This window comes from Microcaecilia unicolor, chromosome 6 (assembly GCF_901765095.1).
Source record: "Microcaecilia unicolor chromosome 6, aMicUni1.1, whole genome shotgun sequence".
NCBI classification, from domain to species: Eukaryota; Metazoa; Chordata; class Amphibia; order Gymnophiona; family Siphonopidae; genus Microcaecilia; species Microcaecilia unicolor.
In genome coordinates, this window is record NC_044036.1 from 207,513,060 (window position 1) to 207,536,215 (window position 23,156).

Consider the following 23,156-nt stretch of genomic DNA (forward strand, 5'->3'; position numbering starts at 1 on the left):
AAACTAATGCATGCATTTATACTACAGTATATTTAGATGACTACCCGGATATCCTCAAGCCAACGTGGTAATTGCTTTATTATTCGAATATTTGATTAGCTAAAACAAAGCAAATATGTCTTCGCAGGAGGATATGGAATAAGGCATTTGTTCATACATCTGAAATTCGTATTTTTAATTTTGTAATAAATTCAAACTATGTATATATGTATATATAAAATTACAGCAAAATGTTGGATGGATTGAAAATAGAAGAGAATTTGCAAACTGGCATTAAAACGTCGGCAACTTTCTCCACACTGCTAGGTAAGTTTGTTTTTGCTTTTTATATGTTTAGTGACTCTGAAAGGAAGGCCTTTTAAGGAATATTCTATGTCATTCAAAGTAGAAATAATGAAATCATAGCATGATTTAACGCTCTAGATTCCTATATTTGCAGAGCTTCAGAAAATGTGGTTGCCTAAACGTTTTATATTTTCCATTCAGTTGCTTACTATCTCCTCTTGTCCCACTAATGGGGAATTTATCGGAATGTCATTTGAAAAGCTTATAATTTAAAACATATTTATAGATCATCAATAACTTAGCAATAACCATCATTATAATTGTTCATGTTTTTGACCAAAAAGCATAATGATCATGTGCTATGAACGCAAAATGTTTCAGCATCCAGACTTTCTAAAAGTCCAATATAAAACTTGTGAAATTGTAAAACTGCAGTCATTCAGTGCTCGTGATTTTTAGAGTAGCAGTGCACAACTTTACCGATTTCTTCAGTGTGCTTAAAAATAAAAATGTTCCCGTTAGTAAATATTATTCTGCATACACATATTGGACTTTAAAAAACCACTGGAAGAAATAACAAACTAATTGCAAGAGCTGTGCAATAAATACATTGTTGGCACGGCTTGAGAGATGAGATTTTTATGTCATACATTTGTAGTATGAATAAATGAGTCGAGAAGTTTCACGACTTGTTATTGCTTCAAGTTTGAAGACACCTGCAAGTCCGTATGTTCAAGAAAATCTTTCCATATCCAGCTGTTGTAAACCAGTTAGACAAGACAGTTCCACACCAGCCTTTAGACCACAAAGGGCAAGTTTTCTGCGAAATTCATTGTGGCACCTCATCCTCACGAACTATGCCAACTAACTACTTAAGATGCAAATAAATTTTACTTAATAAACAGAAATACGCATATCCAGATGTGTTGGAGGATCGGAACAGGCTTCTTCTTTCCCCTGTTTCTTGGATGTATGGATTTCAGTTTTTCATTCATTCATTTCAGTTCATATGTTTATGAATGAAACTATTCAGCGGTACACCATGTTTATTTATTGTTCTTGTTCAAACTAATTAGCTACAATTAAATAGACACATCTTTCTCTTTTTAGGAGATATTTAAATGCAGCTGAAAAAAGGATTTAAAAACGATATAGTCGAAACTGCAAAACTAGTAACCATGCCGATGCTTTAAAAGTGCTGTGTTCCTTGGAAGGCCTAAGCTCTGCTCTCAGGGACTTTCTTGGCGTTTCCTTGGCTGATTCCCTGTCTGCAAGCTTTGACTTTACCTGCATCAGTCCCGTATATAATTATGTTAATAGGAATGTATTCCTCCCACAAGCATACTACTGGACTGGATGAACCCAGTTTTTGGACACTGCAAGTATGATGATTAAAGTCAGTTAGTGCACCTCTCGGTCTGGTTTTTGTTGGATTGCAGGACGAGATCTGAAGCAGAAATCGGTTTGTGAGGGCTGCCAGCGAGTGATTTGCGACCGGTTCCTGCTTCGGCTGAATGACACTTTGTGGCATGAGCGCTGTGTGCAGTGTGCTCTGTGCGAGGAGCCCCTGGAGAGCAGCTGCTTCTACCGAGAGAAGAGACTCTACTGCAAGCAGGACTATGAAAAGTAAGTGTGCTCCCAGGCAAAAAGAGGGCGAAATTCGTTTGCAATGCTGCAGTCCCTGGGTGATTGGAAATTTGCCTTGTCTTTTTCTAAGATAATTGAGAAATACAAGCTCTCTTTTTGCCATAAGAATAGGAAGGAAAAATTGTGTCTTTACAATAAGCATAATCGAATTAACCGATCCAAAAGTGTCTGTTCTATGAGTCAGAATTCTAATGTTGTGATTTATATTGTCAGAAAATGTTTATATTATCTTATTATTAAATGCATATTTCCACGGGAAGCTCATGATCAGTTCAGGTTTGGTAAAATACCTACGCATCCTTTTTATTGGAATTGAATTATTAAAAGGACTTTCCTACAGAAAGGTCTTCAGAAAGGCTTACTGTTCTTTTTGGTATGTTTTGTTTGTTTTTGTAATCACACAGTCCTTCAAACTGTGCAACTAGAACGAATTTATTTTACCAGCATTTTACCAGCAATTTACTTTTTCATTCCATCGCTTTTTTCAAAAATATGAGATTAAGTTGAACATTTGGCTACATAGGCTTTTAGGGGAATTGGAAGGGTGGGGAATACGATGCTAAAACTGCGTGGAGGCAGTGTCCTGACTAGTGCTTGATAGCGTCCAGGAAGTCACAGACACTCGTTTGAGTCCTCACATGTGATATGTCATATGAGGCTGATATTTACATATTAGTTTTGATACCCTTTTGCACAGTTGCACTAATAAAAATGAATCGGAAAAGCGCTTTTTCCCCCTAAAATTTCTTTACAAATGTACTAAATAGCTCCCCCACTTCTCAATTAATCTCATTTTTGGCAAACAAAAGAGTGGAGAGACTTTGTAGGTAGGGTAATGTTGCCCTGGATAGAGAAGGTTCTGGGGTTAGTGAGCTCATATCTTCTGTCTTTTTCCTTTATATTTAGAAATTTCTTGCAAATAATCAATAACTATTGGATTTTCTCAGTTATAGCGGTCTAGGGTTTTTGCTTGCATGTAAATTCTATAAACTTGAGGAAAAGCTTAATGGAGATGTTCTAAGATTCTTCTTATATATATATATATATATATATATATATATATATATATATATATATATATTTTTTTTTTTTTTTCTAATATAGTTTGATATCTTTGCCAGGTTTATTTTCTGCACTAAAGGCTCTATTTCTATGTGACAGAATAATGATGACGATTATTTTTAAATAAATATTGGTTTTCTACCTGGTTGTTTTTATACTGATTAGACATTCACCTTTCTAGCTGTATCCTATGCTGGAAAAAATGTGGGGTGGGGGTTCCTTAGTAATAAACTGCTTAACCTTCACAAAGAATTGATTGTCCAGTTTTCATTAGTTACTTCTCTGTGGAGGTGTTTTCAGATATGCCTATGGGGATCATAAGGTTTCCAGTGCTATATGGAGGACATTACCTTTGTCACACTGAGTGGAGCTTACATTCTCACAGCTATGTAATTTAAATGGCATTTTCTTGAGTTATAGTGTAGCACCTATGTTTTGCTAACATTTGGTTCTTGATTTAGAGAAGTACATTTGAAAATTTAAAAAAGAGAAAAAATCATTACATTCTAAATGGGAGTTAGTAATGTACCTATAAAGACAAGCCTGCCTATATGTGCTATGGATAGGAAGAGGAGAGGGTGGTAGGAATCAAGGAAGGGAAATGACTCCATTATACCACATCCTCTGAACACTGTCACTAAATTTGGTCTATCAGAAGAGCAAGAGGAGGATTACTATGATACCTCAGGAGCACAATCGCCACAGTTCACCAAGTATGACTTCTGATCCTTTTACTGTGAGTTAAAGAAAATAGAATTTATGAGTTTTCATGCTCTTAAGTCAACCCCTAATTATTAACTAGGAGATGATTAAAGGACAGCTAAGTGAGGCTGTGACACTGTAGCAATTACCCAGCTATGAATATTCAAGGGGGGGGGGGGAGAGGTAGCCGGCTATCTCCCTCTGAATATTCATGATGACACATAGGGCTAGATTCTATATATGGTGCCTAAAAATTCCGTATGGAAAAAAAAATACTCCTAGGCATAAGTACATAAGTACATAAGTAATGCCACACTGGGAAAAGACCAAGGGTCCATCGAGCCCAGCATCCTGTCCACGACAGCGGCCAATCCAGGCCAAGGGCACCTGGCAAGCTTCCCAAACGTACAAACATTCTATACATGTTATTCCTGGAATTTTGGAGTTTTCCAAGTCCGTTTAGTAGCGGTTTATGGACTTGTCCTTTAGGAAACCGTCCAACCCCTTTTTGAAACTCTGCTAAGCTAACTGCCTTCACCACTTTCTCCGGCAACGAATTCCAGAGTTTAATTACACGTTGGGTGAAGAAACATTTTCTCTGATTTGTTTTAAATTTACTACACTGTAGTTTCATCGCATGCCCCCTAGTCCTAGTATTTTTGGAAAGTGTGAACAGACGCTTCACATCCACCTGTTCCACTCCACTCATTATTTTATATACCTCTATCATGTCTCCCCTCAGCCGTCTCTTCTCCAAGCTGTATAGCCCTAGCCTCCTTAGTCTTTCTTCATAGGGAAGTCGTCCCATCCCCGCTATCATTTTAGTCGCCCTTCGCTGCACCTTTTCCAATTCTACTATATCTTTCTTGAGATGCGGCGACCAGAATTGAACACAATACTCAAGATGCGGTCGCACCATGGAGCGATACAACGGCATTATAACATCCTTACACCTGTTTTCCATACCTTTCCTGATAATACCCAACATTCTATTCGCTTTCTTAGCCGCAGCAGCACACTGAGCAGAAGGTTTCAGTGTGTTATCGACGACGACACCCAGATCCCTTTCTTGGTCCGTAACTCCTAACGTGGAACCTTGCATGACATAGCTATAATTCGGGTTCTTTTTTCCCACATGCATCACCTTGCACTTGCTCACATTAAACATCATCTGCCATTTAGCCGCCCAGTCTCCCAGTCTCGTAAGGTCCTCTTGTAATTTTTCACAATCCTGTCGCGATTTAACGACTTTGAATAACTTTGTGTCATCAGCAAATTTAATTACCTCGCTAGTTACTCCCATTTCTAAATCATTTATAAATATATTAAAAAGCAGCGGTCCTAGCACGGACCCCTGAGGAACCCCACTAACTACCCTTCTCCATTGTGAATACTGCCCATTTAGGCATGGTCTTCAAAGTAAGCGTAAATTTTATAGAATAGGCTTAAATTTCCACATGATATATAGAATATGCCGAGTGCCTCTCAACGTGACCAAATTTAGTCACAGCCATTTACATCATGTTTTACTTGGCATAAATCCCGGCACCTAAATTAAGCACAGAGCAGGTATATTCTATAACAACTTGCATGGATTTTAGAAACGCTTATGTCCCACCCATGGCCAAGCCCCCTTTTCAACTATGAGAATTTACGCTAACCATGTCACAGAATACACTTAGTGAGTTTTGCGCATAAATCTTAATGCCAGTTAGTGCTGATAATTGCTTGTTAACATGCAATTGATAGTGCTGATTAGCTAGTCAATCATTTAAGTTGCGCACACTGTTATAGATAGCAGCTAACCAGCTATATCCTGCGATATAGCTGACTAGCCACAAATATTCAGCAAATCGCTGGCTATGATTAACAGCCAAATTGGGCTGCCCAAATAGCAGGCCTCTTCTTGGCCACTATAAACTTAACTGGCCAGTGCTGAATATTACACAGCCAGTTAAGTTTAAGCTGTCCAAAAAATAAACCCCCGGATATTCAATGCTGGTCACCGGAAACAGCTCGGCATTAAATATCCGGGTTTAGCGCCAGCATCGGGCAGACCACTTGCTGCCCTGCGCTAGTTGAATATCGGCCGGCTACTTTATAGAACACTAGTTTAAGTGGCCAAAAATGTGCCTTCATTAAACGTGCAAACACACCAGCTATAGTGCCGAGGTAAATGCTCACACCTAGATTGTAAAATTGTATAATCTATTTACAGTCTTGTGCAATCTAAGTGCATAGATATGCACCCCATGCACACTCTGACCAAACTCGTTCATGTGAATGCCCACTTGCAGAGTACCTGCCATCCCATTTAGATGTGTATTTACAGAATACTGCTTCACCGGAAACTGCTCATTTATGCATGTGTTCACATACACACGTAAATGATTAGCATAGTGTTATATGCACGTATATATGTGCACTTAAATATGTAAATGATGAAACTCTAAGTGTTATCTGTAAATAAACAAATATATTACATAGCTCATATTTGACATGTGGGTATTCACATAGATGGACTTTGGGCAAGCCATGGCTGGGACTCACGTGCACATAGAGGGAAATTCTATAAATGGCATCTAAAGTTAGTTGCTAGGAAGATCTGTGCTAAACTAGAATTCTGCAAAGGACGTACCGCGTGGAGCGTCCTTTATCGAATACTAGTTTAGCATGGATCTTGCACCTAACCACACTGACGCCAGCTGAAACCTGGGGTGAATGCTGACACACATCTAATGGTAGTTGGACCTTATTCTGTAACATCACGCTTAATTTCTGGGAATGCTCCTGACTAGGTAACTGTATGGGAATCCCATGGAACCCAGAAGAAGTTGCTGTGGGATTCCTGCGGGAGTGTAGTCAAAATCTCTGGCGACTTCAGAATGAGGCTTGCAATGCACTGAGAGAGGCAATTGGAGCACTAGAATGAGGCCTAGAACGTATGGAAAAAGGCAGTTGGAGCACCAAAATGAGTCTTCGAATGCCCAGAGAGCCAGCTGGAACACCAGAAAGAGGCTTGGAACACTCGGTGGTTGAATAGTGAATACCATTCAAAAAATCAAGGGAGGCTGTTGAGGTTGGAAGGAAACAGAGGGCTGCGAGCACGTAAATAATAGCATCAATTCCTGCGGGTACATGTGGGAATGGAGGAGATTAATTGTGAGGATGGGTGGAAATGGAATGAATCTTAGTGGATATGGGTGGATATGTGTTAGATTCCATAGGGCATGGGCAGGGATGGGTGGAATTTCTGTCCCCATGCAGCTCTCTGCTCATGACCAGCTCATGACCCCCATAAGCGCACATTTTATAGAATAGAGTGCAGGGCAGATCCGCACATAAACCCATATGAGTGCTAATTAAAACCAATTATTGATTGTAGTGGTGCAAAAATTTGTGTGCAGATCTGGGATTCGTGCCCAAATATGGTTTCCCAACTTTTGGCGAGCTATGTAAAATCCAGGGGATAACATATAATAACTTACAGAATTTTGTAAGTTACTTGTGTATCTCTAGCCTTCAGGGCTGAGCATTTACACCAGCTCTATGGCTGGCATAAGGGACTGTGCCTAAATTCTACGTAGGTTTATACCCAGTTAAACTACTGTTCTATAAAAGTCATAGGTGCCCACTTTCCTTTAAAGAACAGGCTTCTACCAAGAGCCTTGTTATAGAATTGCCTTTGGTGCCAGCTTAGATTCTGAGCCCTCCAGGGACAAGTAAATAGCTGCTGTACCTAAATGTAACTCGCCTGAAAAAGGCCAAATCCAAATATATAAGCATGTGTTTTTTGATGGTTGGACCAGTACTGTGGAATTCCCTGAAATCTAAAATTAGGCTAGAATGTGATTTCTTTTCTTTAATACAGTAGGGTGTTAAAGGATTTTATGTGAGGTAGTTGTGAGTTATTTAGTTGTGCTCTTAGGGATGCTTTGGTGGAGGGAGTTGGGGAGTAATGAATTGCAAGGGAGTTTTTATGAAGGTCTATGTTGTATGTCAAATGTGGTATGTCTTTATTGGTGTGATTCTGTTTATTCCTGATGTGCTGTAATCTGCTTTGAACACTGTGATTAGTGGACTTTATGAGGGTAAATTGAATAACAGGGCAGCTAAGTTAAGTGGTCAAGTAGGTGCCTACTGAGGTGTCATTTTATAAAGACACATAAGAGCTCATGTGTCTTTCTAAATTACTAGCGTAAGTGGCAGAATTTGCTCCTTGAATGCAGGCATGGACATTTATATTTACAGTATACCTGCTTGATGGGGGAAAGGGGAATCGGGAGAGAAGAATTATGTTGCTGGAGAGGATCGTGGGGAGCTAGTGATGCAGGGGGATCAGGAGAGGAGAATTATGTTGCCAAGAAGGTCGGGGGGGGGGGGGGGGGGTTAGTGATGTGAGGGGATTGGGAGAGGAAGTGGGAGATGTGGAGGATATGTGCTTCAGCAGCACTTGACTATATTATTTATTTACCTGGGTCAGTTGGTAGTGCCACTACACTTACTACCATTTCTTGAAGTGATAGTAATTGTGGCCATGCTATCATGAATTGGGACAGATAGTGTGTGGTAATCACCTAAGTGCTAGCAGTCAGGGATGACCACACCACACTCCTCCCCAATCCCATCCATCGCCACATTAAGCAATTAGCATGGCATGTTTACAGCACAGTCTGTCTTATCTCATGGTAAGTGCTAGCATGGGTTGGTAAAATCCATTCTAGCTGCTTAACACAATTTAGTAAAAGAGCTCCTACAACTAAGAAAATTCCACTTAAAAAAACAGAACAAAACACTGTGTGCCGTAGACTGAATATTGAGTGGAAATTTCTATGGAAGGCTAAAACTCCATTTCCACTCACAAAGGGGAGATGCAGCAGCCATTTTGAATCCAGAGTCAGCACGTGCAGGAGCTACTGGAGATCGCTCTTGCTCCAGCTAGGCTACTAGACCTCAGGGCTTCTAAGGTAGGCCCAGGGAGGATCTATGGGTGGTGGGAGGCAGCACCTTTGGTCAGGGGTGGGGGCCAGGGGAGCACATTTTCTGTCAGGGGTCAGGGGCCTGCAATCCACTTTTGATCGAGGGCATGCCATACCGGTTTCATTTGAGGCTCCATTTTCAGTCAACTGTTCAACAAATTTTAGCCACAGATACGGTTTCAGTTGCATTCTAGCACCAGACCCTATTCGAGTCCGAGCACTGCATATCCAGGTACTCCGTGGCTTGATAGGGGTCATCTAACTATTCCTGATGTTCAGAGGCTGCCCTAGTTAAATTAAGGCAGCCGGGTACCATGGCGGAATATCAGAAGTGCTGAGGTAAATCTTGGCTCTGCCCTGACTCCACCCAAGCACTAACTGGATAGTGCCACAGTGGTCAGACAGGATATTCACTGGCACTATCCAGTTATGTTCTGCTAAATATCCTGCGGTGACCCTATCAGTACTGGTTAACTATGTTGCATCTTCTCCTACCCCATTAACTAGCACTGAATATCAACCCCTTCTTGTTCTAGGTCCAGTCACACATGTATCTATATCCTCAACCATGTTTTCCTACTTGATACGTGACTTTTAGCATGCTGTATGCTATGCACCAAACCAATCACTTTTCCTGTCACATGGGTATGCAAATTGTAAAGGATATCAAACTATTCTGGCTTTCACTTAAAAATAAATTATGCAAAGGTAGGGATTTCACTATTATTATCCAGTTTGATCTCACTTGTGCCTTTGATCTGGTTGACCATGATTTTATGTTGGCCAAGTAGAGTGGTGTGATAGGTATTTACGGAAGGGTATTACATTGGATCAAAGGTTTTTTGTCTACCGAGAACTATAGTGTCAAGAAGAGGGATGGCTTGTCAGCCACTTGGAAGGCCAATTTCAGAGTCCCACAAAGTTCCTCTCTATCCCCATTCCTGTTCAATGTGTTACTTTAGTCTTTGGAATTGGTTTTGAATAAACAGATTTTTAATATATATGAATATGTTATTACTGTATTATTTCCAGTATCCAGGGACTAGAGGGCTACTTTGAGCAGCATTACTGAGTGTGTGCATGTGAAAATGAGCACGTTGCAAACATACCATATATTGTGGAATTGGGCCATTAATAATTTTAAAAAGTAAACAGCTAATCAGATTGCTGGGAATCTAAGCATTCTCTTTAACTTCTAAAAAGCAGTATATAATGTCAATCTAGAGAACTGAGATTTCCTAGTTCTGTTTTTGGAACAAAGGACACTGAATTAGGCCATAATAATCAGTGCGGGAACCCATGCAAGTTTGCACTCAATATATGGGGCTCTCTGGGCATGTGTCAGAAACTGGCTGTTATATTCAGTATATTGGGAACTGTTTAAAAGATAGCAAACAGAGTATAGGATTAAATGGACAATTATCTCAGTGGAGGAAGGTGAATAGTGGAGTGCCACAAGGATCTTCATTGAAAGTGCTGCTTTTTTTTTTTTAGCATATTTAGAAATAATCCACAAATGAGAATGATGAGTGAAATGATCAAATTAGCAGGTCATGAAACTATTCAAATCTGTGAAATCGCATACAGTCTGTTGTAACACCCCTTCTGGAGTGTTTCCTGGATTTGGGGGACTCACCTGACAGATGCCTCCACCGGAGCCAGCACTGTTGTTCCCCTCCCTTTATATATCTCTGACCCCCTTATACCTCCACCCATAGGAGCCAACTTTTCAAAATTATTGGAGGTGCTAAGCCCAATGGAAATAACCCCTCCCTGGACACATACAAGGAATTTTCTCAATATTGGGGTTGCTCAAGCACCCACAGCACCCACATAGTCGGCTCCAGTGCCTCCACCCAAGGAGAAAGTGAATTAAAGGGTTGATTCCCTTCCCTTTCCCTCAGGAGCTGCTACAAAATTCTCAATGAAGTTTTCTCTCTTTCAAATCTCTCACTGCTCTTTCTAATCACTAAGCTCTGCCACACTAACAGCTTCCCAAATCTACCTCAAAACCTATGACAGGTCTATCTTCTGTGATCTATTCACACTGACAGAGGTCACAGAACTAACTAAAGAAAATCCTGTTTGCTCAATCTGAGAGACATCACACAACTCCCTACCTAAGCGAATGCAATACTCACTGATATTTCCCTCCTCAGAAAACTCCTCTTCTTTTTTCACAGCCCCACTGAATGGAGTGGAATGGGTAAATGTAAATTAATGATTTATTCCTTCAAAAAATACAGACTAGGACACTCCATGAAAGTATGTAGTGGCACATTTATGTTTAAATCATTTTTACTGATGACAAGTAACAACATGAAATACCAATAAAACAGTAACAGTCATCAAAGTTTTCAAGATTTATCCCCACATCTTTCCAGAACAGAAGGCCTAGGTTCTTTTGACCCTCTGATAAAGAGCAGACCAAGAAGTACCCTAAAAAGAGAAAAAAAGGGGACACACACCAAGATCCCAGCAATTGGTCACAATGTATTCAACCCTTCACTACGAGCTTGAGGGGGTAATGATTGGATGTATTTATCCCATACCAAAAGGAATTCCTTCTTGCATCTAAAGGACATTTTGGCTGCTGTTTTTTCCAATAGCATCAAACAGTGGAATTTATTGTGCCAGACCCAATTAGAGAGGGTGAATCATCCACTGTTCATACTCCTAAAATAATTCTTTTACCCATAATCCCCTCTTTACGTAGAAACTGACGGTCTCTCCTGCCCATAGTAGCACATTTAAAACAAATAGAAATAAATATTTTTTTCACTCGTTATATAGTTAAACTCTGGAACTCTTTGCAGGAGCAAGTGGTAAAAGCAGTTAATGTAGCTGGGTTCAAAAAAGGTTTGGACAAATTCCTGGAGGACAAGTCCATAAACGATTATTAGAGTAGACCTGGGGAAAGCCACTGCTTATACTGAGATTAAGTAGAATGAAATCTTACCACGTTTTGGGACTCTGACAGGTACTTGTAACCAAGACAGACCACTGTTGGAAACAGGACACTGAGCTAGATAAACCCTGGTCTGACTCATTAAGGCAACTCTTATGTTCTTATGCAGGTCCAGCTGAATATCAGCTGTGACCTCATAATGGGATGTCAAATCACTGCCCCTGCCCCCACCAATTTCTGATCCCCCATCCAGACCCCCCAAACATAAAATGTCCTGTTCTCTCCATCCTGATCCTGCACCCAGACCCCCCTTCACCCCTGGTGGAGAGGTGCCTTTTTATAGCTGGAGCAGTGAGGGGCAGGATCCAAGTGGGCTTCGATCCTGCTATGATTATCCACTAAATGGTCAGGTAGGACCAGAAGTGTGTGGGGATGGAGGTCAGAGTGGGGGATTGGAAATGATGGGCGGAGCTTGTTATGTTGGGGGGTCTGGATGGGGGGAACAGAACAGGGGGTGGGATTTGTTATATAGAGGATCCGGGTGAGGAATTGGAATGAAGGATGTCGATTGTTAGGGGGTTAGAGTGGAGGATTAGAATTTGTTGGGGAGGCTCGGAGGGGGCAGCAATGGTGAGAGATGCAGGCTGCTACCTGGAAGTTATGTAGGTAACAGCTGATATTCAGTGCTGACACCTGCAGAGCTCAGTGGTCAAAGTTATAACAGCCTTTTATGCGGTTCTTTTGATCACTTAGCTATGTGGGCATTGACCCTGAATATTGTCGGAACTCAAAAAACTCCTTGCTGCTCCCCCAGTTCGCTACCGGAATGCCCCTCTTCTGCCCAGATTTTGAGTGACTTTTCCTGCCCTCTTAAATTGCTTTCAATGTTGGTCCCTTTGTCTAAGAGGTGCAGCCCCTGGTATGCCCCAGACTGTGCCCCTTTTTGGGTTGTTAACTTTGATCATATAGGAGATAATTATATAACTATGCATCTACATTTAAGTATCTAATTTCTTCATAGAATATTAGCATAACAGCAAAAATGCTTGCCTATTATTTGGGCACAAATACTTAAGCTAGCTATAGAGTTGGTATAAGTGCTTGCACCTAAATGCAGGAGATAAGCACTTAGGGCTAGGTTTTGTAAATAGTGCCAAGATGGGCACCAAAATGATGCATGCTAAGTCCAAATTCTATAAAGACAGTTCCACACAGCACTTCCTTTATAGAATACTAGCTTAAGTCATTTTAATGCCTAACTTTAGGTGCAAGGAAATACTCACGCCTACGCCTAACTACTGTTGGTTAGGTGTAGAAATTAAAGTATTTTATAACTCTGTGCCTAATTCTGGGTGTGCCCTTGACCCGGCCATGCCCCTCCCTTGGCCATGCCCCCTTTGGAGTTGCATGTGAGATTAATTAGGCATGTAGGTTATAGAGTAGATAGAGATCACGGATTTGCACATGACCATATACCCCGGGATTCTATATATAGCGCCTCAATTTCCGCGTGGACATCAAAGCGTATTCCATAACAGTGCACATAACTTAATTAGTTGACAAGTTAATCAGCACTGATAATTGGATGTTAACAAGCAGTTATCAGCACTGTTTGGCATTAATTAGAATGTATGCACTTAAATTATAAGTCACATAGATGAAAAGTAGGTGTGGTTATGGGAGTGGAATGGGTGGGTCATCAGCATTTCTAAAATGTATGTGCTTTGTTATAGAATTATCTTGTTTCTGTGCCTAATTTAGTCATCAGGATTTACACCAGGTTTTAGTTGGCGTGGAGGGGCATAATCGAACGCGAACGCCCATCTCCATGGGCATCTATGTCCGCGAACGGGTACATGAAGGGGCGGTTTGAACCGTATTTTCAAAAAAGATGGGCGTCCATCCTTCGTTTCGAAAATATGGGTTTTGTATGGACCAAATGCCATGGATTTGGTCCTTTCTGAGATGTGCGTTTTTTTTTTTTTTTTTGCGATAATGGAAACTAAAAACGCCCAGCTCAGAAACGTCCTAATCCAAGCCATTTGGTCATGGGAGGGAGAACTGTACAACAGTACCATAGCTCTTAGGGGTGAAGGGGGCAACTACATGTGGGTACAGTGGGTTTTAGAGGCCTCTCATTTACCACCACAAGTGGTACAGGTGGGGGGATGGGCCTGGGTCTGCCTGCCTGAAGTGCACTGCAGCACCCACTAAAAGTGCTCCAGGGACAGGACTTGTTGCTGCTGTATAACCTTGGCACACTAGTCCACACCTGAAGACTAATCTCTTGGAAAAAAAAGTCCTTTATTTGAATAAGCATGTTTACTCACAGTTAACTGCCCCACTGGCAAAGAATCTCCCTGGTACTGAGATTAGCAGTAGGTCAGAGCTGGCAGAATGGTGTACAATGCCCACTTTCAGTAATGTGGGTAACACATGAAAGGGAGCTAAACCTGGCTTACAAAAATGGCCACTACCGCATGGACTACCGGAAACACAACAGGGCACATTCTGACCCAGTAGTAAGCAGGGGGAAAAGCACCATGGGAGTAGAGCCTACCAACTACCAACATCGTGAGCATTGAACACAAGCTAGTGGAATCACGGAACCCACTACCCTACACCCACCACAATGCATTGCTGATGTGACTCTGCAGTGTGCATAACAGAAAAGGTGTCACATTCACCCGAGAGCCACATCAGAACCAGGGAAAGGCTGTTACAGGATAGAACACATTCTGCTGTCATGGAGGTGGGAACGGCATTTGAGGCTAGCATAGAGGCTGGGGGAAAAAACTTTGTAAAGTGGGTTTTTTTGGTGGGAGGGGGTTAGTGACCACTGAGGGAGTCAGGGGTGGTCATCCCCGATTCACTCCGGTGGTCATCTGGTCATTTAGGGCACCTTTGTGGGACTTGTTTGTGAAAAAACAGGGTCCAAATTCACGCTAAAAACGCCTTTCTTTTTTTGATTATCGGCTGAGGACGCCCATCTCTTCTTGGCCGATAACCATGCCCCAGTCCCGCCTTCACCGCGCCTCTGACACGCCCTCGGCAACTTTGCCCGTTTCCGTGACAGATTGCAGTTGAAGACGACCACAATTGGCTTTCGATTATACCGATATGGGCGCCCACGGGAGAAAGACGCCCATCTCCCAATTTGGGTCGAAATATGGGTGACTTTCTCTTTCGAAAATAAGCTGGATAGTTTGCCATGATTGTTTAGTCGTGCATAGCAGCACTTGGTGTATTCTATAACGTATGCCTAAATTAAAGCGTACTTTATAGAATACACTTTTATTATGTCTAGTAGCACTATAGAAATTACATAAGTACATAAGTATTGCCATACTGGGAAAGACCAAAGGTCCATCGAACCCAGCATCCTGTTTCCAACAGTGGCCAATCCAGGTCACAAATACCCGGCAAGATCTCAAAAATGTACAAAACATTTTATACTGCTTATCCCAGAAATAGTGGATTTTCCACAAGTCCATTTAATAACGTTCTATGGACTTTTCCTTTAGGAAGCCGTCCAAACTTTTTTAAAACTTCGCTAAGCTAACCGCCTTTACCACATTCTCTGGCAATGAATTCCAGAGTTTAATTACACGTTGAGTGAAGAAACATTTTCTCCAATTCGTTTTAAATGTACTACATTGTAGCTTTATTATTAGTACCAGTAATTGGTTCCAATTACCGCTTATTAAGGCCAATTATTGATTGCTATCACAATTTAGCCAATTACATTAGACATGGCTCTTGGATCCATGCCCAAAATTGCACATCAAACTTTGAGTGACGAGGATTTGTGGGCTCATTTATAGTATTCCATAGGTTATGTGCATGTGAGTCTTGCCTATGCTTTACCCAGACTCTGCCTATGTATTTGCCTGCCTGAAAAATACTTGTTATGTTAGATATATGCTTTTTATAGAATAGCTCTTAGGCAGATTTTTGGTATTTGCGTGTTTATGTGCACACACATGTATTTATATTCCATTATTCTAATGACTTATGTACATAAATGGTACATAACTGTTAGTACATACTTCATAGAATTTTCCCCCATCGGAATTATGTGTCCAAAATTATTCACTCAGGGGTAGATTCAATAAATGGTGCCCAAAGCTAGTATTCTATAAAGGGTGTTCTGAGTGGAATGGCCTATATTGAATAATAGCTTAGTGCATATTTCATGCTTAACTTTCAACACAAGCATTCATGTCTACTAAAGGCTAATCTAAATGCTCACATCAAACTAATGGCAGTTAGGTGCACAAATACAGGCATTCTATAACACTGCGCCTAAATTCTGGGAACAGCCTTGACCCACCCTTGGCCACACCCCCTTTGGAGTTGCATGCTATGATATTTAGGTGTGCATGTTATAGAATGGTGCATAGGGCAGAGCTATGCATAACTCATAATTACTGCCACTTACATGGTTGTTAACACTAATTATTATTAGTGCCAATATTGCCAATTACTTTGCATACAGATCTGCAATCCATGCCCAAAATTTAGCACCTAATTTTGAGCAACCTTTACAAAATCTGTGCCCTAGATATTTTTCATAAAATACATTTATGTGGCCAATTAGTGACCACATTGAGTCCTCCTTCTTATCCACTATTCTTCCTCTAGGGCAGAGTGGGCAACCTTGGTCTTCGAGGGTAGCAACTCAGTCAAATTTTCAGGATTTTCACAATGAATATGCATGAGATCTATTTGTATGCACTGCTTGCATTGTATGCAAATAGATCTAATCCATATTCATTGGGAAAATCCTGAAATCCCAAATGGGTTGGGCCCTCGCCTACCCCTGCTCTAGGGGAACTGGGATATCCCTTTCTTTTTCATTGCAACACTCTTTGAACTCTTCCAGGATTGAAAAGTTCCTTGTTTTACATATAGAACAGATAAATATCATTTTAGAGCCCTAGGAGTACCTACATTGGTTTAATTTTACAACCTGCTTTTGAGACCACTGTTCCTTCAAAAATCTGTTGTCTCAACTATTGCTCTTCCTTGCTTTGTTTTGTACCATGTTTCTATTTTCTGAGACCTCTCATTAAGATGTTGAATTTTACATTCTGACAGAAATATTCTCATTTGGTTAGGCAGTGCATTGACTGCCAAAATGGAAACCTTTATGATCTCTGTTCTGGATAATGCACTGACAAATCTTTCAAACTCAGTAAAATTTGAAACTGAGCTCACAACCCTGTTCCTAAGCTATTAGTAATTATGGGTTCAGAGTGGCAGACTCACCTGAGAAGGTACATTGGTGATGATGCTGTTCAGTCTAATTGCTTTTATGCAAATTTACCATGTCTGTATTTCCTTTTAATACAGCCTTGGCTCAATAATTGTTAGTGAGTTAAATAGGGAAATTTGAAACATTGGAAATGGTTAATTATTTATAATTTCCCTATTTAACTCACTAACAATTATTGAGCCTAGACTGTATTGTAGCCTAGACAGTAGTATGTTCAGAATCTGAATTTTTCACCAGCCACAATAACCCTGGATACTCCACAAGCAAAATCGCAACAAATATAGCAGTTACCTAACAAACCACAGTCTAATTACTTAAGCAGTACCACACTATTAAGCATTTGGATGCTTGTCTCAGATGTGTTATGAAATGCAAGATCAAAGATCAACTGCCTTCAACAGATAGGAAAAATGTGTCAGAATTCTTTGTACACACACCCAGGAATGTGTTACTGTACTTGCAAAATATTGAGCTCCATATTCAAAAGGATTTTTGTGGTTAGCTTCAAAGTAAAACTACATCAGCAATAGAATATAAGGGGCTCATTTTCAAAGCACTTAGACTTACAAAGTACTTTGAAAATGCGCCTCACTGTGGTCCCTGTTTACTAAGTTGCGCTAGCATCAATTTTAGAAACACTCATATATTCCTATGGGTGTCTCTAGTGTTAGCGCACGGTAATTTTTAGCGTGTGCTAAAAACACTAGCGCACCTATGGCGCGGCTTAGTAAAGAGGGCCCTACGTATCAAAGCAACTAACTAAGCACGTAAAACTAGGAAGCATATAATAGTTAAAAAATGTATACATGCATTTATTAATATATGGGCAGCCCCTTATTAGATAGCACCTAGAAATTTGAAACTGAGATGCCCAGGTCAGGTCCAGTTCCAGTAGTATTTTAGAAAGGGATCTGGCAACGTAGAGCTGTTTCTAAAATACATGAAGGAATGCATGTATAAGTTTTGGGGGATACTGTTGGATTCCTCTTTGATCATGGAACCTCAGATTAATAGTTTAGTTAGGAAGGCCTACTTTAAGCTAAACCAGCTTCGCCTTTTGAGATTCTATTTTTTGATGGATTATTTTTGAATTATTGTACATCTTTCGATTCTAGCCTTACTAGATTAATGTAATTATCTTTATTTAGGTATAACAGCTAGGCTGTCCCATAATATTCAACTGATCCAGAATTCTGCTGTTAGACTTATTTTCTTTAAGTCTCATAGTGAACATGTGACTCCCTATTAGAGGAATTGCATTGGTTGCTGGTATAGGCTAGGATCCGTTTTAAGGTGTTATGCCTAGTTTTTTATATTCTGGAAGGTAATTGTCCAGAGGGTTAATCCCATTTACTTAATACTTTAATCTCTACTGTGACCACCAGGAGTCGTAATCAATTGCTTTTAGCTGTTGCGACAATTAGGTCTGTTAGATTCAAAGCTTTATGTTCTCATTCATTTTGTTTTTGGCAGTTCATCTATGAAATAATCTTCCTTTAGTAATATGTTTGGTGAAAGGTTATTATTCCTTTCATAATGCTTTGAAGACTTATTTGTTTTGATTCTTGGTGAGATATGAAAAAATTAGGAGGCCGATATTCAAAGTGATTTAAGCGGGCATGAATCTCTCCTGCCCACTTAAATAGCTTCCCGCCACCTAACCGGGGATATTCAGCTGTCCTTAACTGGACAGTGCTGCTGAATATCCCCTGAGACCACCCAAACAAAAAGTGGGCAGGTCAGGGGCGGCACTGGGGCCATCACTGGGGAGGAGCCCCAGGTTATGCGTGTGCCGGCAATATTCAGTGCACCTGCATAGCTAAGCAACTTCATTTAGGACTGCTCAAGAGCCCCTCAAGCCTCTTCACCAATGTTCCCTTCTTTCCCTCTCCCTCCCAGCCTGCATCGACTCCCGCCCCCACCCCCAGCCATGCAGGCAGGCCCTCCCTCCATGCCTACCTGTATCCCTGGTGGTCCAGCGAGGTCATTGGGAGCAAAAGTGCAGCCCCCTTTCTCCTGCTCCTTGTGGCGCCTGTCTAAAATGGCTGGCACAACCTCTCATGACAGAGGTCGAAGCAGCCATTTTAGACCAGTGCCACAAGGGGCAGGAACGAGGGGGCTGCGTTCCTGCCCCAACAACCCTACTGGACCACCAGGGATATAGGTAGGCCTAAAGAGATGGCCTTCCTGCATGGCTGGGGGGAGGGGGTCTTTAGGGGTGGGGGTCTTGATACAGGCTGGGAGGGGGAGGGCGATCTTGAGGGGGCTCAGGGGTTATAGTAAAGAATATAGTTATGCGGGCTGCCTGGCCCGATATTCAGCCAGGGCTGCATAACTTGTATGCAGCTCTTGCTGAATATTGGCTAGGCCCGCATAAGTGCCAGGTGCCCAGCTTGCCCAAAAAATCCCTGATATTCAGTGCCGGTGCCCGGACATGGCCAGGCACTGAATATCGAGGAATAAGTTAGGTGGCAACGTTCAGCGTAAAAAAAAAACACTGACTGCAGCCGGCTGAATATCTGGGGGGGGGGGGGGGGGGGGAGAGGGGTAGAGTTTTAAGTAATGTAGGTTTTGTTTTTGATTATTTTTGAATTTTGTATTGTAATTCCCTGATGTTTTCATCTGTTTCTTTATCTGTATCTTGCCTTGAATCTCAAATTGAGGGAGCCGATGCATGATAAGTCTGCTATAGCATAACATAACGTAACATAGCATGTGCAATGGAGTAGATGAGTTAGTGCAGAAGCTGAGGAGCTGGGGCTCCTTGTGACACTGGCCAAGTCACTTAACTCTCCATTGCCTTAGATACTAAAACTTAGGGGCCCTTTTACTAAGATGCGGTAGGCCTAATGCAGGCCTACCATGTAGTAAAAGGGCATTACCATGGAAATATTAAAAAAAAAATAACAGTGAGCAGCTCATTTGCATGCAATTTCCTTCATCACATGCATCTCCAAGCCACAGAGGGTATTTACAGGAAAGAAAGCAAGTTCTACTGTACATAGCCATTTATAGCAGCTCATATACCCATTTTACGCAGATAGCCAGTCCTTATACCCCATGACATGACCGGCAGGTATGCACCATGTACCCGACTATGATGGTGATAGCACTTGAAGACATGGGTAATCAAACCTGGTCACCACACTGTCACATCCCTCGCTCCCTCAGGCTGTTCCTCTGCGGGAAGCAAGGGCCGGGAGGAGGGTTCTGCAGCCAGGGAGGACTTACCCGACGATTCCCCGGATGGCCGGCTATCTCGAGTACAGGCGGGGCCGAGCCGGTATCCCTTGCGGCGATGGCCGGCCATTTCAAAACCGCGGCCAAAACCCAGGACCCATTCCGGCGATGGCCACCTTGTCCGCGGCCGAGCCCGTAGGTCGGCGATCGCGGCTTCCAGGCTCTCAGTCGCCAGCTATGGAGTCCACGCTTGCACTAGCAGGGAAGATGGCGCTGAGACGCGATGGCCGGCGTCTTCTTCATTTTCGGGCACGGGAGCCCAAAGCTCCGCCTCTACGGGACCAGATTGGGATGCCAGTGCAGTAGCTCCGCCTGAGAGGCCGGATGAAACCAATCAGAGGGATCTCTCCGGTAGCCAGGATCCGATTGGCCGGCCATGTCGGCTGGGGCTGGGCGGCTGAATGCTGATGGTATTTAAGGAGCAAGGCTGCAACAGAACATTGCTTCAGGTTCTGTTTCCCGAGGCCAGTCTTCTTGTGCTCCTGTTCTCTGAGCGTTCCCTTGTTTTCCTGGTTTGACCTTTGGACTGTCTCTGGTTTACCCTGATTGCTGCCTGCCCTGACTTGCTGCCTGTTTTTAGACAACGCTGTTAGCTGCCTATCTTGACCTGCTGCTTGTTCCTGAACTTCTCTGTCATTCCACCTGCCCCCGGTTCCAGTGCTGGGTCAGCCCGTCAACCCCGCGGCTCCAGAAGTCCCGTTGGCCGCCTGCAGCTGGGGGCTCAACCCTTGGTGAACGGCGGTCGCCGTGGGTGAAGACTTGGGGTTGCACGGCTGTCCTTTGAGGTCCTTTGGGGCCTTATGGGACCTAAGGACTCACCTTCTTCTCATAACAAGACAGGAACCTGAAGCCATGAGCTCGCCAACGCAACCTGATCTACGGGACCTGGCTAAAATCCTCCAGCAGCAGCAGGAGCAGTTGAATGCCCTGTTGGGGGCCCTGCAGAACGTCTGCTCTCAGCTAACCACGGTCCAGGTGCAGAACCAGGCCACTGCAGCGCATCAGGCCGCTGCAGTGGCTCCCCGTCAGGGAGGGCCCTTCCCGGGGCCTCGGTTCCCTGAGCCTACTCGGTTTGATGGTGTCCCTGGAAGCTGCCGGGGGTTCCTCAACCAGTGCAACTTATACTTTAAAATGCAACCAGAGGCTTTTGCCTCAGACCAAGTAAAAATGGCCTATGTTATTTCTTTATTAGCTGGTCGAGCCCTAGCCTGGGCATCTCCGCTATGTGAACAACAGGACCCACTTTTGGATAATTATGCGGAGTTCCAGCGCCGGTTCCGCATGGTGTTTGATCTTCCTGGAAGGCCATCTTCCGCCGCTTCCGAGTTGCTGCGGATTCAGCAGGGCGAGGGGACCATGGCGGACTATGCCATCCGGTTTCGGACTCTGGCGACAGAGCTGCGCTGGAATCAGGAGTCCTTATCTGCTATCTTCCTGGAGGGACTTCAGGATCGGATCAAGGACGAGCTGGCCAGGTGGGAGGTTCCGGGGCAGCTGGACTCCTTGATCTCGCTCTGTGTTCGGGTGGATACCCGTTTCCAGGAGAGGGCTAGATCCCGTGCCGATCGGCGGAGGGGGTCCGGAGGCGGGCCCCGATCCAGTCGGATACTCTCCCCTCGACGGGTCTCCAGGGGGCCGAGGGAGGCTTCCGAGAACCTATGGTCATTGGCCATCAGTGGTTAACCCCGGCTGAGAGGACTCAGCGCCTTCGGGGCGGCCTCTGCCTGTATTGTGGCGAGGCCGGTCATTTCATCAACACTTGCCCCGCACGACCGGGAAACACCACTCCCAAGGCACCCTGAGGGGAGGGGTCTTGGGGCACTCAAATCCCCTACCTGACAATTTGATTACTCTCCCGGTGACCCTGCATTGGCAGGAGATGGTGGTCCACACCCGAGCTTTGTTGGATTCTGGGGCAGGGGGAAACTTTATTTGTCAGGAACTCCTGCGGCAGATGGAATGGCCTACACTGCCCTATCAGCCAGCCTTGCAAGTGACATCCATCCAGGGAACAGCGTTCCCCCAGCCTATCACCGAGGTGACCCCATTTTTGGGACTCCAGGTGGGGGAAGACCACCGTGAGGAGGCTCAATTTTTGATTCTGCCCCGTACCATTCATCCGGTGGTACTGGGTCTGCCCTGGTTACGGCATCATGCTCCTGTAATAGATTGGACTCTAGGCAAGATTCAAGCTTGGGGTGATGCCTGCGCTGAGACCTGTCTGAGGGGTCGGGAGTCCAGCTGCCCCACGGTGGTGGCCACTCCTAGAACTGTGCCAGTCTGTCAAGCTGCTCTGCCGGAAGAGTACCGGGACCTCGCTGATGTGTTCAATCCCTTTGAAGCAGACGTACTACCCCCTCATCGGTCCTTTAATTGCGCTATTAATTTGATGACCGGCAAGATGCCACCGCGGGGCCGACTCTATACATTATCCCGAGATGAGTCGAAGGTCATGCGAGCTTACATCCGGGAGAATCTCCAAAAGGGGTTTATTCGCCCCTCCACGTCCCCTGCCGGGGCAGGATTCTTTTTTGTGTCTAAGAAAGACGACTTCCTGAGGCCCTGTATCGACTACTGGGGACTTAATGCCATCACTGTGAAGGACCGTTATCCTCTGCCCCTTATCCCGGAGTTGTTCGATCGGCTGCAGGGGGCCCAGATCTTTACCAAGTTGGACCTCCGTGGGGCCTATAACTTGGTCCGTATCCAGCAGGGGGACGAGTGGAAAACCGCATTCAACATGCATGAGGGGCACTTTGAATACTGGGTGATGCCCTTCGGCCTGTGCAACGCTCCAGCGGTGTTCCAGAGGTTCATGAACTTCGTCCTTGAAGACCTGCTCTATTCCACTGTAATTGTATACCTGGATGACATCTTGATCTTCTCTAAGGATCCCCAGGAGCATGTGGCCCACGTCCGGACCGTCCTCCAGCGTTTGCGGCAGTATCGGTTGTTTGCCAAACTCAGCAAATGCTCTTTCCACCAGCAGACTCTGCCTTTTTTAGGACATATTCTCCTACCTGGGGGTTTGCGGATGGATCCATACAAACTCCGC

At 43.4% G+C, this 23,156-nt stretch overlaps 1 protein-coding gene across 1 annotated transcript in view; it reads left to right on the forward strand.

Moving 5' to 3' along the window:
- Positions 1–230: 230 nt before the first annotated feature.
- LMX1A (LIM homeobox transcription factor 1 alpha) overlaps positions 231–23,156 on the forward strand; it is a 210,231-nt gene continuing 187,305 nt past the window's right edge. The window contains exons 1-2 of the mRNA XM_030206581.1: positions 231–306; positions 1,725–1,911. Of these exons, the coding sequence (XP_030062441.1) occupies positions 231–306; positions 1,725–1,911 (263 nt within the window). The remainder of the gene's footprint in view (positions 307–1,724; positions 1,912–23,156) is intronic.